General features: G+C 41.4%; 1 protein-coding gene across 1 annotated transcript in view; it reads right to left on the reverse strand.

The window, feature by feature from the left end:
* Positions 1 to 12,786, reverse strand: part of LOC103512903 (chromodomain-helicase-DNA-binding protein 1-like) — a 46,378-nt gene that overhangs the window by 14,435 nt on the left and 19,157 nt on the right. Inside the window, exons 12-27 of the mRNA XM_026826161.1 lie at positions 11,914 to 12,160; positions 11,384 to 11,617; positions 10,808 to 11,026; positions 9,991 to 10,166; positions 9,114 to 9,359; positions 8,578 to 8,692; positions 7,973 to 8,145; positions 7,128 to 7,399; positions 6,474 to 6,635; positions 5,164 to 5,277; positions 4,670 to 4,800; positions 3,995 to 4,138; positions 3,275 to 3,493; positions 2,434 to 2,609; positions 1,455 to 1,700; positions 684 to 798 (exon numbers count right to left, since the gene is read on the reverse strand). Of these exons, the coding sequence (XP_026681962.1) occupies positions 684 to 798; positions 1,455 to 1,700; positions 2,434 to 2,609; positions 3,275 to 3,493; positions 3,995 to 4,138; positions 4,670 to 4,800; positions 5,164 to 5,277; positions 6,474 to 6,635; positions 7,128 to 7,399; positions 7,973 to 8,145; positions 8,578 to 8,692; positions 9,114 to 9,359; positions 9,991 to 10,166; positions 10,808 to 11,026; positions 11,384 to 11,617; positions 11,914 to 12,160 (2,989 nt within the window). The remainder of the gene's footprint in view (positions 1 to 683; positions 799 to 1,454; positions 1,701 to 2,433; positions 2,610 to 3,274; positions 3,494 to 3,994; positions 4,139 to 4,669; positions 4,801 to 5,163; positions 5,278 to 6,473; positions 6,636 to 7,127; positions 7,400 to 7,972; positions 8,146 to 8,577; positions 8,693 to 9,113; positions 9,360 to 9,990; positions 10,167 to 10,807; positions 11,027 to 11,383; positions 11,618 to 11,913; positions 12,161 to 12,786) is intronic.

Below are 12,786 nucleotides of genomic sequence, written 5' to 3' on the forward strand. Positions count from 1 at the left end.
CCTGCCTTGTATACGCTAGGTTGCGGGTTCGATTCCCGCCCGGGTTCTTGGAACGGCTGATTTTCTCTTATCTTAAAGTTCGTTCTCGGAACGGCTGATTTTCTCCTATCTTATCCTTTTTCTCTCTTCGATTTCGAGACGTAAGATCTCCATTTTTCACAGTTTCCTCGGTTAGACATAAAAAAAAAACAACCAAACCAACATAGGTAGGTCATAATAAACCTACCTAATATGTAATAATAAAAATACTGGGTGTATTAATTTACGTCCAGGGGTTCTCAAACACTCACTCACCTCATTAAACACGGAGGGGTCCAAGTCTCCCAGTACATCCAAGGCTCGCGGTTCGCTGTTAGCCGTGAAATGCATGGGGCCCTCCTGTTTCTTTTTCTTCTTCATAGCAGGTCCTTTCTTTTTCTTATCATCCGTTTTTTCGTCAAGGCGGTTACCTCTTCCCTTGGGAATGCTCGACTTATTCTAGGCTTACCTATTTGAAGCAAACACTGAAGGGTGTGAGTGAGTTGATCTTCAGCATTGGTAATACTGTGATTCACACTATTGTTATTGAAGCTATTGTTTCAACACAAATTATTAATGATTTGATTTCTTTCTTTTTTTTCATCAAGGCGGTTACCTTTACCTCCTCTCTTCCCTTGGGAATGCTCGACTTATTCTAGGCTTACCTATTTGAAGCAAACACTGAAGGGTGTGAGTGAGTTGATCTTCAGCATTGAGTGAGATATCGGGTGAGTCTAGAGCTCTCAGGGCTTTCTTTACGGGTCGCATTTTCTCTTTACACTGTGGACAAAAACAAAGCGAACCGAATAGAGCGTAAAATCTAGAATCGAATAGAGCATAATAATCTTTTCTGAGTATACTCACTACCGCCCCAAAAATATGCTCTGCCAGCTTTGTGACATTGTCTGTGAAAAATTAAAAACTTGAGAAAATAATAATTTGACTTTGATAAAATGCAAGTCCTCTTTTTAAATTCATTTTTATCTACCTATTGATCTCCAGTCAATTTATTTAAAGCTCATAACAAAAGGTAATATAATGAAACTATTTGATAACATTCGAGCACTCAATGTATAACTATTTACTAGTAGTTACAAAATATTTACATGGATTTTATGCTAGTCCCATTTGTGACATACCTTGAAAGGTAGCCTGCCTTGTATACGCTAGGTTGCGGGTTCGATTCCCGCCCGAAGAAGACTTTATCTTAAACAGATAAAGTTCGTTCTCGGAACGGCTGATTTTCTCCTATCTTATCCTTTTTCTCTCTTCGATTTCGAGACGTAAGACCTCCATTGTCACAGTTCCCTCTATTAGACATAAAAAAAGCACAACCAAACTGACATAGGAAGGTAATAATAAACCTACCTAATATGTAATAATAAATATACTGGGTGTATTAATTTACGTCCAGGGGTTCTCAAACTCTGACTCACCTCATTAAACACGGAGGGGTCCAAGTCTCCCAGTACATCCAAGGCCCGCGGTTCGCTGTTAGCCGTGAAATGCATGGGGCCCTCCTGTTTCTTTTTCTTCTTCATAGCAGGTCCTTTCTTTTTCTTATCATCCGCATCTTTCTTCTCGCCTCCTTCTTCGTTTCCTGAGCTGTTATCATCCTCGATTATTTCCTTGGTCAGGGCAGACTTCGACTCTTTTGCTGCTCGCTTCTTACGGGTTTTCGCCTGAGAAAGAGAAGAAGACACGTCTAATCATACGAGTATTGTTATGGATATATTAGGTAGCTTAAAGTGGTGCAGTAGGTAACGCGTGGGATCTGGAGGTTGGTGGTTCGAGTCCAAGTCAAGTCATAAAATTTATCCAAATGTAGGTAATATAATTGGGGAACGAATCATTTAAGTGTGCTTAACACAGTTAAAAATTCCCTTCCTCTTCCTTCCTTTCCTATATTATGTAGTTTAAAGATGAGTGTTTCATCTCCGTTTTCATTTCGTAGCAAATAATGAAACAGCTGCAACAATAGACTCGTGTGGTCTGTGTCGCAGAATATCCCTCATCAGAACAGCAAGAAGAGACATTGCTGGGTATACACAAGAGTACGAGAAAGTAACCCGATGAAATATTTGCAATTGAATTACAAGTTCCTTTTTTTTTTTTTGTCGATGGAGGGTATCGAACGGTGCCTTCTGCATGGCAAGCAAGCGGGTTACCGCTAGACCAACCGCGTCTCTTCTTCTTCCTAGCCTTTTCCCACTCAGGTGGGGTCGACGTTTTTTGATAGCAGCTTCCACCTGTCACGGTTATTTACATATTCCTCTGATAACCCCTTCTACCCGCGTCTAATGGGAAGCAAAAGCTAAAACACTACTAGTGAAAATAACATTCTAATTCAATGTTAGAACACTTTAATAAATACAAATAAAATAAAAAAAATAATAATAATAAAACACTACTTACAGGTTTAGCAGCTGCTGCCAGTTTCTTCTTCAATATCCTCAGCAAATACTCTGCCCGGAGCTGCAAATGTTTTGCCTGTGGTTTCTTATCTTCATTGGATAGGATCTTGTCCGATATTCCCAGACTGGGGTCCATCTTGATTGCCTCCCACGAGCCCAGTCCGTACTGGTAAATTCCTGCAGAATGAAACTTTGGTTAGTACAGAGCCAGGTAAATTGGAGGTTCAATCCGAGCCGAGGTATTTCATCTTTACCATTAGGGTGGTCGGATTTTTTGAGTTTAAACCATAGATCCAGAAGGTTGATATAACTTTTCTACTCTATGAACATATGCCCGCAAATGCTTCCTAACCGAAATGTCGAGCAAAAGCAGTTGCTATATATATAAAAAAAAAAATCATAAATCCGTGCCTGTGGAGCTTTAGGTAAGCAGACTTGATTTTCTTCAAGCCAGAATGCTCGAAATTCACAACACCAGAGATGTGCCAATATGTTCTGGCTAGATGATGTGTAAATAAGAGGGGAAATCTAAACCGATCTCGAGTTATTATCAATTTTCCGTGAAGCACAGGCAATCTGGTAGTCTCCTCATAATTTAGCTGTATTTTATTATGCTACTTTTTTCGATTCCACCAAAGAGATATCGCTTTGGACGTCCACACTTGCTACGCTACCACAGGCCACTTCTGGATTTTCAATGGTTATCTGAAAGAGGGCCTCTGAGTGAAATTTTGCTATTTTTTGACGAAAAATTCACCATGGAATATGCTTTGGCAGCCAGGGTGTTGAAGTTGGAAAATGGCGAAAGTACCACAGAGGTGGATAATAAAATACGGCTTTACCTAGTAGTAGTTTGGAGTCTTCAGCCACATCCCAGTCTACATCGAAGTTGGCTGGTTTCACCCGCATGTCCAGTGTCCACTTGGCGCGGTCCTCGGCCGAGGCTGGCAATAGAGAGTCCAGGGGTTCGAGTTCCGTCTCGCAGGTCACCACGGATTTGGCATTGACGGTGACTCCGCCCAGTTTGCACGTGGGAGCTTTGGTACGCGTCCTCTTTGTGGCTGAGGGTGAGAGGGAAAAGGGAAAAAATAAGAACAGGTAAGCAAACCTCCGTGGCCGAGTGGGTTTCACACTAGGCTTGCACGCTAGAGGTCCCAGATTCGATTCCCGGCGGGGTCAGAGTTTTTTCGACACTGCGTTTGGAGTTGGGGGTGCACTCAGCCTCGTGAAGACAATTCAGCTACTTTAATCGAGTAGCGACCAGTGGCGACATTACCAGTGTAAAAAGATTATTGAACGTAAAAACTTCGACCCGGGAATCGAACCCGGGACCTCCGGAGTGCAAGCCTAGTGTGATACCCACTCGGCCACGGAGTAAAACACTTGAGTCCTATTTGAGTAGTATACCTAAAATTGCTCACCTTATTTTATATTTGACTAGGGTTATTTGTTATTCTCTCTAGGGTCCAATATGAATCTAATTAACAATAATTCCCTTCGTTCCAGTATAACTATCACTCTTTTTCAGCAAAGAAACAAAACAACATTTACCTTGATGCTACCGTCCAGTCTCTGGAAGGTGAAATGCCTCAGTTGTAGATATTCAGCCAAGATGTCCAACATGCGAACCATCTGAGAGAATATCAACACCCGATGGCCTGTCTCTCGAAGTCTGACCAGTAGTTTGTCCAGTAGAACCAGCTTGCCTGATCCACGAATTAGGGTCTGAAATTAAATAGGTATTAATTATTATTAGGAATCCATCAAAAATCCAAATAAGATAAACACATTAGGGTCTGAAATTAAATAGGTAATTGCTTTATTTTATCCTGATTTTATCCTGAATAGATAAATAATTATTTTCATGTAGAATGTCCTTCATCAGATGGCATGAGCTAGATACCTCTACTTCACTAACTCTTCTGACAATAAATATTCCTGAGACATTTTCTCCATCACTTGACAAGTTTTACGAGCCAAACCAAATCGTCACTGCCCCACTTATAGAACATCGATTTTTAGTCAAATGACTACGATGGAAGTCTAACATTCCAGAATGTTCGTTATTTTCTCAGTTGTTTATATTTTCTCATCTCAGCAGATGTGTGTCTCCGAGTAAGAAACTGTGCCACAACTCATTATTGTCACGCCAGTCTGAGCGTGTGTCAGACTGTGTCACTTGTCCCGATGATTATATGCTTCACTACACCGGAACATGAGGAGTCAGTTGTCTCCACGGTGTGCTACATCTTGCAACACTTTCCCGGTGAAGATGCCTGTGTCAGCTGTGTCTGTGTCGTAGTATGTCTGATCGACAAGAGATATTCCTTGATTAGCATGTCCTTCCTCGTAGTTTCCAGTGAAGATGCTTGTGTCTGTGTCGTAGTATGTCTGATCGACGAGAGATACTATGGGGAAGGGCATCGCCGTAGTTCCCAGTAAATTTTTGTGGGGAGCTGGGTATCCCGTGAAAAATTATAGACGTTGGAAGTTTCAACCAAGATATTATTACAAGTTGGCCTATCAGCTATTTAAACCTTATTTCACCGCTACTTTATTACGGTTTGTCCACACATAGTCGACCGGCCGCCCATCGACGAGATGAATCTATGTTGTCAAGGCAATGTGGACGGTTCAGTCGAGATCGATCGATGGCCGGTCGACTATGTGTAGACACACCTTTAGATCTTTTATGACTTGGTATTCTAATCATTCTAGTAAGACTTCTCACCTTTTATCATCATATCGGCTATGTCTCTCTCCCCTATCTCGATCTCTCGTATATCCACTACTGCTTGCACCTCCACTGCTTCTGCTGTTGTACCCATCGTATCCACTGCTGTACCTGAAATCATAAGCAAAGTCATTAGTTTACTGGTATGGTATCATAACAAACAATCAAAAGTTTTCTTTGAAACTCTCTCCATACACTATTTTATAATATTTTGACACAGGAAAATGAATAAAATAATGCACACTACATACAACAAAAGTAAAGTAGCCAGCCTAGTTAGCTTAGTTGGTAGTGCCTCTGCCTTGTAAGCGCTAGGCCGCGGGTTCGATTCCCGCCCGGGGCGAATTTTATCCTGATGGGATAATGTTCGTTCTCGGAACGGCTGGCTTTCTCCTATCCTGTCTTCCTTCTCTCTTCGATTTCGGGACGATAAGACCATAGCAGTTACAGTTCCCCCTGTCAAACAAGACATACTGGTATCATAACAAGACATACTGGTATCATAACAAGAGTAACAAGACATACTGGTATCATAACAAGACATACTGGTATCATAACAAGACATACTGGTATCATAACAAGACATACTGGTATCATAACAAGACATACTGGTATCATAACAAGACATACTGGTATCATAACAAGACATACTGGTATCATAACAAGACATACTGGTATCATAACAAGACATACTGGTATCATAACAAGACATACTGGTATCATAACAAGACATACTGGTATCATAACAAGACATACTGGTATCATAACAAGACATACTGGTATCATAACAAGACATACTGGTATCATAACAAGCAATCGAAAGTTTTCTTTGAAGCTCTCTCCATACACTGTATCATCTAATAGTTTATAATAGTTTGACACAGGAAATTGAATAAAATAAAGCACACTACATACAACAAAGTAGTATTCGTTTTTCATACAATCAAAGTATTCTCGTATTAGTACAATAGTAACCCTAGTTTTTTTAGTCCGTCCTTCCTTTATTATTACTAATAACAAAAGGTATAGTGGACGGACTATTGTATTTATTCGCTTCGGTGTCTGTCTGTCAGTCTGTCTGTCCCCATAGAAGGACTTATCCAAACCTAGTCGACCTATATATCAAATTAAAGGTCTTTCTACCAGGAACACGAAAGTGGTGGTGCAAATTTTGTCCAGAGAACTATAAAGCCAAAAAACCAAAAAAACTGGTTTTTGGGGGATTTTTTTTTCACATTTTCTTAGGGCTCACTTTCGTTCGTTCAATTAGTTTCCTCCTAAATTTCCCTACCTAATTTTTGACTTACCTAGGGTTCCAGTTAGAATTGCGCGAACTATTTCTCGGATCGGAATTTTGACTATTGACCGAGTTTCGATTGTACTTGGAACTTCTCTCTTCCTCACTCCTATCACCTCCCCATCTGTCCGAATCTTTCCTCTCTCTCCTTTCGTCCGCGTTTTCTTCTAACCTGAAAAAAATATTCGAAACAACAGAATCATGAGACTAATATTATTAGAAAACACTAGAACCATGAGACAAAATATTAGAAACACTGATCATGAGACAAATATCATAAACACCAGAACAGTATAATGGCAGTAGTAGACTGTTGTTGTAGCGGCTTTAGCTGTAGCCGAATGGTGATGGCAGAATAGACTTGTCGTGGTAGGACATGTAATCCTTTCAGCTAATTATTAATCAAAAGTGGCTAAAATTTAAATATTAAAATCCAAAATTTTCTCCCGTCCTTTAAGCATTTTGAGAGCTACGAAATAGTACAGGTCGTTTACGCAAAAATCCAAAGTCAACCAAACAGGGTTAATCCAATGAGTTTAACTTAACCTAAGGTTTATTTTTTTTATTTTATTTTTTTTTTTTTTTTATTGAGGGCTTTAACAGCTAGCTACTGGCGTGGTCATTCGCCCTGCAACCTAAGTTTAAAATCAAATTATTCACTTACTTTGGTTTCTTACTCGACTCCTCTTTACCACTCTTGTCTCTCTTGTGCTTCTTCTCTCCCGATTCTCCCTCTTCCTCCTCCTCGTGTTTTCTCTTCTTCTTCTTCTCTTTCTTTTCTTCCTTCTCTTTGGTCTTGTCTCTACTGTGCTTCTCCTTGCCCTCCTTCTCTTTCGGCTTGTCTTTGTCTTTGTCCTTGTGATGGTGCTTGTGTTCTTTGTCTTTCTTTTCCTTCTTCACGGGCGTTGTAGACGGAGTGGTTGACTTAGAGGAGGGCTGGAATAGAACAAAATGTATTAAGGGTAAATATTTAGATCGGAAGGCAAAGTCCTACACAAAATGGGAAAAATCCCATTCTGAAGTCAAAAATGACGAAAATTTGATTTGCCAAGGTCACAAATTAAATTTGAATTTGCCATTTAAAAAGAGTTCACCAAAAGTCGTCAAGGTGGCCTAGTTCCCTTGGAGGGTAGCGCGCCTGTCTTGTAAGTACCAGGTCGCGGGTTCGATTTCCGCCGGGGCGGGCTTTATCCTAAACAGGTATGGTTCGTTCTCGGAATGGCTGGCTTTCTTTAATCCTGTCCTCCCCCCTTCAAATAAGGGAGAATTAACTCATCTTAGTTGTTATTGTAGCGACTTTAGCTATAGCCGAAAGGTGATGACAAAATAGAGAAAATATCTCTTCTATCAGCCATACACCAGGGTGATGGTTGATGTTCTCTTGTTCTCTAGCCATGTTTAATTGGGCCGTCCTGAACCGCAGTCAACCTTCGTGAGGACTTGTGCTTGTTCTTTTCAGGCAGAGAGAACCCTGTGAAACTATCAGCTAGCTTGACTAGTTAGACTCACCTCAGTGGCAGCTTTATCCTTGGCACCTCGCTTGATGGCATGCTTGTATAGTTTGTACAGTTTCTTGGCATCATACTCGGTAAATTTGGACACGAAATACCACAGGTTACTCCGCCACTCATTCATCTTGGCAGGATCCTTGTAAAGGGCCAGTGTCTTGTTGATTTGTTCACCTGTTAAACAAAACCAAATAACACTTTAGTAGGTGTTCTGCTATCTAGCAAGGACTGCTACATAGTTAATAGAATAGAATATACCTTGTTGAACATTCTCCGCTCCGTGGCCGAGTGGGTATTGCTCCACTAGGCTTGCTCCCGGGTTCGATTCCCGGCGGGGTCGAAGTTTTTTCGGCCCTGTGCCACTCAGTCTCGCGAGGACAATTGAGTAGCTACTTTATCGAGTAGCGACCAGTGGCGGCATTAATCAAAGAAACGAGCGATGATAAATATGATGATTGAGTAAATTGTAGACTTGTAATACTGTGATTCACACTATTGTTATTGAAGCTATTGTTTCAACACAAATTATTAATGATTTGATTTCTTTTTTTTTCGTCAAGGCGGTTACCTCTTCCCTTGGGAATGCTCGACTTATTCTAGGCTTACCTATTTGAAGCAAACACTGAAGGGTGTGAGTGAGTTGATCTTCAGCATTGAGTGAGATATCGGGTGAGTCTAGAGCTCTCAGGGCTTTCTTTACGGGTCGCATTTTCTCTTTACACTGTGGACAAAAACAAAGCGAACCGAATAGAGCGTAAAATCTAGAATCGAATAGAGCATAATAATCTTTTCTGAGTATACTCACTACCGCCCCAAAAATATGCTCTGCCAGCTTTGTGACATACCTTGAAAGGTAGCCTGCCTTGTATACGCTAGGTTGCGGGTTCGATTCCCGCCCGAAGAAGACTTTATCTTAAACAGATAAAGTTCGTTCTCGGAACGGCTGATTTTCTCCTATCTTATCCTTTTTCTCTCTTCGATTTCGAGACGTAAGACCTCCATTGTCACAGTTCCCTCTATTAGACATAAAAAAAGCACAACCAAACTGACATAGGAAGGTAATAATAAACCTACCTAATATGTAATAATAAATATACTGGGTGTATTAATTTACGTCCAGGGGTTCTCAAACTCTGACTCACCTCATTAAACACGGAGGGGTCCAAGTCTCCCAGTACATCCAAGGCTCGCGGTTCGCTGTTAGCCGTGAAATGCATGGGGCCCTCCTGTTTCTTTTTCTTCTTCATAGCAGGTCCTTTCTTTTTCTTATCATCCGCATCTTTCTTCTCGCCTCCTTCTTCGTTTCCTGAGCTGTTATCATCCTCGATTATTTCCTTGGTCAGGGCAGACTTCGACTCTTTTGCTGCTCGCTTCTTACGGGTTTTCGCCTGAGAAAAAGAAGAAGAAACGTCTAATCATACGAGTATTGTTATGGATATATTAGGTAGCTCAAAGTGGTGCAGTAGGTAACGCGTGGGATCTGGAGGTTGGTGGTTCGAGTCCAAGTCAAGTCATAAAATTTATCTAAGTGTAGGTAATATAATTGGGGAACGAATCATTCAAGTGTGCTTCCTTTCCTCTTCCTTCCTTTCCTAGGTATATTATGTAGTTTAAAGATGAGTGTTTCATCTCCGTTTTCATCTCATAGCAAATAATGAAACAGCTGCAACAATAGACTCGTGTGGTCTGTGTCGCAGAATGTCCCTCATCACAACAGCAAGAAGATACATTGCTGGGTCTACAAGAAAGTAACCCGATGAAATATTTGCAATCGAATTACAAGTTCCTTTTTTTATTTTTTTTTTGTCGATGGAGGGTATCGAACGGTGCCTTCTGCATGGCAAGCAAGCGGGTTACCGCTAGACCAACCGCGTCTCTTCTTCTTCCTAGCTTTTTCCCACTCATGTGGGGTCGGTGTTTTTTGATAGCAGCTTCCACCTGTCACGGTTATTTACATCTTCCTCTGACAACCCCTTCTAACCGCGTCTAACTGGAAGCAAAAGCTAAAACACTACTTACAGGTTTAGCAGCTGCTGCCAGTTTCTTCTTCAATATCCTCAGCAAATACTCTGCCCGGAGCTGCAAATGTTTTGCCTGTGGCTTTTTATCTTCATTGGATAGGATCTTGTCCGATATTCCCAGACTGGGGTCCATCTTGATTGCCTCCCATGAGCCCAGTCCGTATTGGTAAATTCCTGCAGAATGAAACTTTGGTTAGTACAGAGCCTGGTAAACTGGAGGTTCAATCCCAGCCGAGATATTTAATCTTTACTATTATACAGGGTGGTCGGATTTTTCTTTGAATATTTAAACCATAAATCCAGGAGGTTGATATAAGACTTTTTTACTCTTATGACCATACGCCCGCAAATGCTTCCTAACCGAGATATCGAGCAAAACCCGTTGCTATTTAAAAATCACAAATCCGTGCCTGTGGAGCTTTAGGTATGCAGATTAAATGAATGCTCGAAATTCACAACACCAGAGATGTGCCAATATGTTCTAGCTAGACGATGCGTAAATAAGAGGGGAAATCTAAACAGATTCTCGAGTTATGATCAATTTTCCGAGAAGCACAGATAACCTAGTAGTTTCCTCATAATTAGGTTGTACTTTATTATGCTACTTTTTTCGATTCCACCAAAGAGATATCGCTTTGGACGTCCACACTTGCTGCCACAGGCCACTTGTGTATTTTCAATGGTCATCTGAAGGAGGGCCTCTGAATATGCTTCGGCAGCCAGGGTTTTGAGTTGAATAATAGAAAGTAAAAATGGCGGTGGATAATAAAAAAAAGTACCACAGAGGTGGATAATAAAAAAAAATACGGCTTTACCTAGTAGTAGTTTGGAGTCTTCAGCCACATCCCAGTCTACATCGAAGTTGGCTGGTTTCACCCGCATGTCCAGTGTCCACTTGGCGCGGTCCTCGGCCGAGGCTGGCAATAGAGAGTCCAGGGGTTCGAGTTCCGTCTCGCAGGTCACCACGGATTTGGCATTGACGGTGACTCCGCCCAGTTTGCACGTGGGAGCTTTGGTACGCGTCCTCTTTGTGGCTGAGGATGAGAGGAAAAAGGGAAAAAATAGGAACAGGTAAGCAAACCTCCGTGGCCGAGTAGGTATCACACTAGGCTTACATGCTAGAGGTCCCAGATTCGATTCCCGGCGGGGTCAGAGTTTTTTCGACACTGCGTTTCGAGTTGGGTGCACTCAGCCTCGTGAAGACAATTCAGCTACTTTAATCGAGTAGCGACCAGTGGCGACATTACCAGTGTAAAAAGATTATTGAAATGTGGAAATTGATTGCAAAGGAAGCACTTAGTAATGGTTTGATATCCAAAAATTGGGAAAAAGCTTTGCTTTACCACAAATAATTCATGATTTGATTGATTGGTTTAATCATATAAACTCACCAGACAGATTACTATCTTCATTGTGATTATCGTTCTCCTTCTGTCCCTGGGCGGCCTGTGATTCCTCCATACTCTTCCTACATCGTTCCTGCAACGTTTCGCCCAGCTTCTTCAGATCAGCCAGTGGTTTCTCTTGTAGTTCTGCATCGCACGCTACCGCTTCCAATCGCTTCAGGGGGGCCGGGAACTTCTTGAAACTCTTGACGAACCGACGAATTTCCACGTCCGTGAAACCTGCAAGAGACAATTTGGTTTTGTGAGTGTTATGGTCAGCACGGTGGACTTCAGATCTGGAGGTTGATGGTTTGAGTCCAAGTTATTATTTTTTTTTTCGACATTAACTAGTTTAATTTATTTATTTTTCAAAGGAGTCATATCAAAGTGTATTTATCGAAGGAACCACACTTATGAAACGCTTTTAGCATGCTTAACACAATGATATTCAATTATTCATAACCAACGGGATTAATTTTATGAAAGGAGTAGGTAGGGTACGTACATCTTTGAAAAATGAACATCAAAACACAAACCTTTCACGCTCTCCTTAGAGTTGGCCTTGGGTCTGCCTCGTTTCTTCGGCCTCTCTTCATCACTTTCATCTTCATCGTAACTCGAATCCCCACTGCCCTCCTCCTTCTCCTCTCCTCCTCTTCTCTTCCTTCCCCTCCTGCCCTCTCCCTCCTCGTCCGACTGGTTCACTTGCTGTAGGGTTTTCCTACTGCGAGGCGGCAGATAGAGGTCTTCCATTTCCTTCGCTTTCTCTTCTTCCTCGACTTTCTTGCGTTACGTCTAATACCGAACAGTAAGGTACGTGCCAACTTTAAGTCCCATAAAAAGTATAAGTTAAGTGTGAGTGTTGGCAAACCAAAAATGTCATTTAATTCTCGTAGAAGGTTCCAAGTTCAAGCCTTTACATACTCTCTCCGAGTTCAGAAATAATATGTGGCTGTAACGTGAGATGGTAATATGAGCCTTTAAAAAAAAAATGCACGTTCCCTGAAGGTTAGGTGTAGGGGCAAACAATCAAAAAGATGATTTAACGAATCTACGAAATGCACCTTTTTCCAATGGATTACTGGCGTTAAGTAAAGTTGCTCGTGGTTGGTGGGGGCTAACACTCATATTTATGAACAAAAATTCTCGGTCTCAGATCAGTCTCGGGTAAATTTTGGCCAATCAGATGTTTGGAATTGATGCTTGAGCTTGAGCACTTGCTGAGGCCAGTATCTTATATTTTAAAACAAGATCCATTCACAGTTCACATTTCATAGTTCACACACTGATCGCTCTATCTCGAGAACCACAACACCTAGAAAATTTTTGTTCATAAATATGGGTGTAAGACGCTCCTTCGTAGGTAGTACTTTATGACTATCAGCTTAGGACGAGATGATCCATTATGT

The sequence above is a fragment of the Diaphorina citri genome, unplaced genomic scaffold (genome assembly GCF_000475195.1).
Source record: "Diaphorina citri unplaced genomic scaffold, Diaci psyllid genome assembly version 1.1 scaffold38, whole genome shotgun sequence".
NCBI lineage: Eukaryota > Metazoa > Arthropoda > Insecta > Hemiptera > Psyllidae > Diaphorina > Diaphorina citri.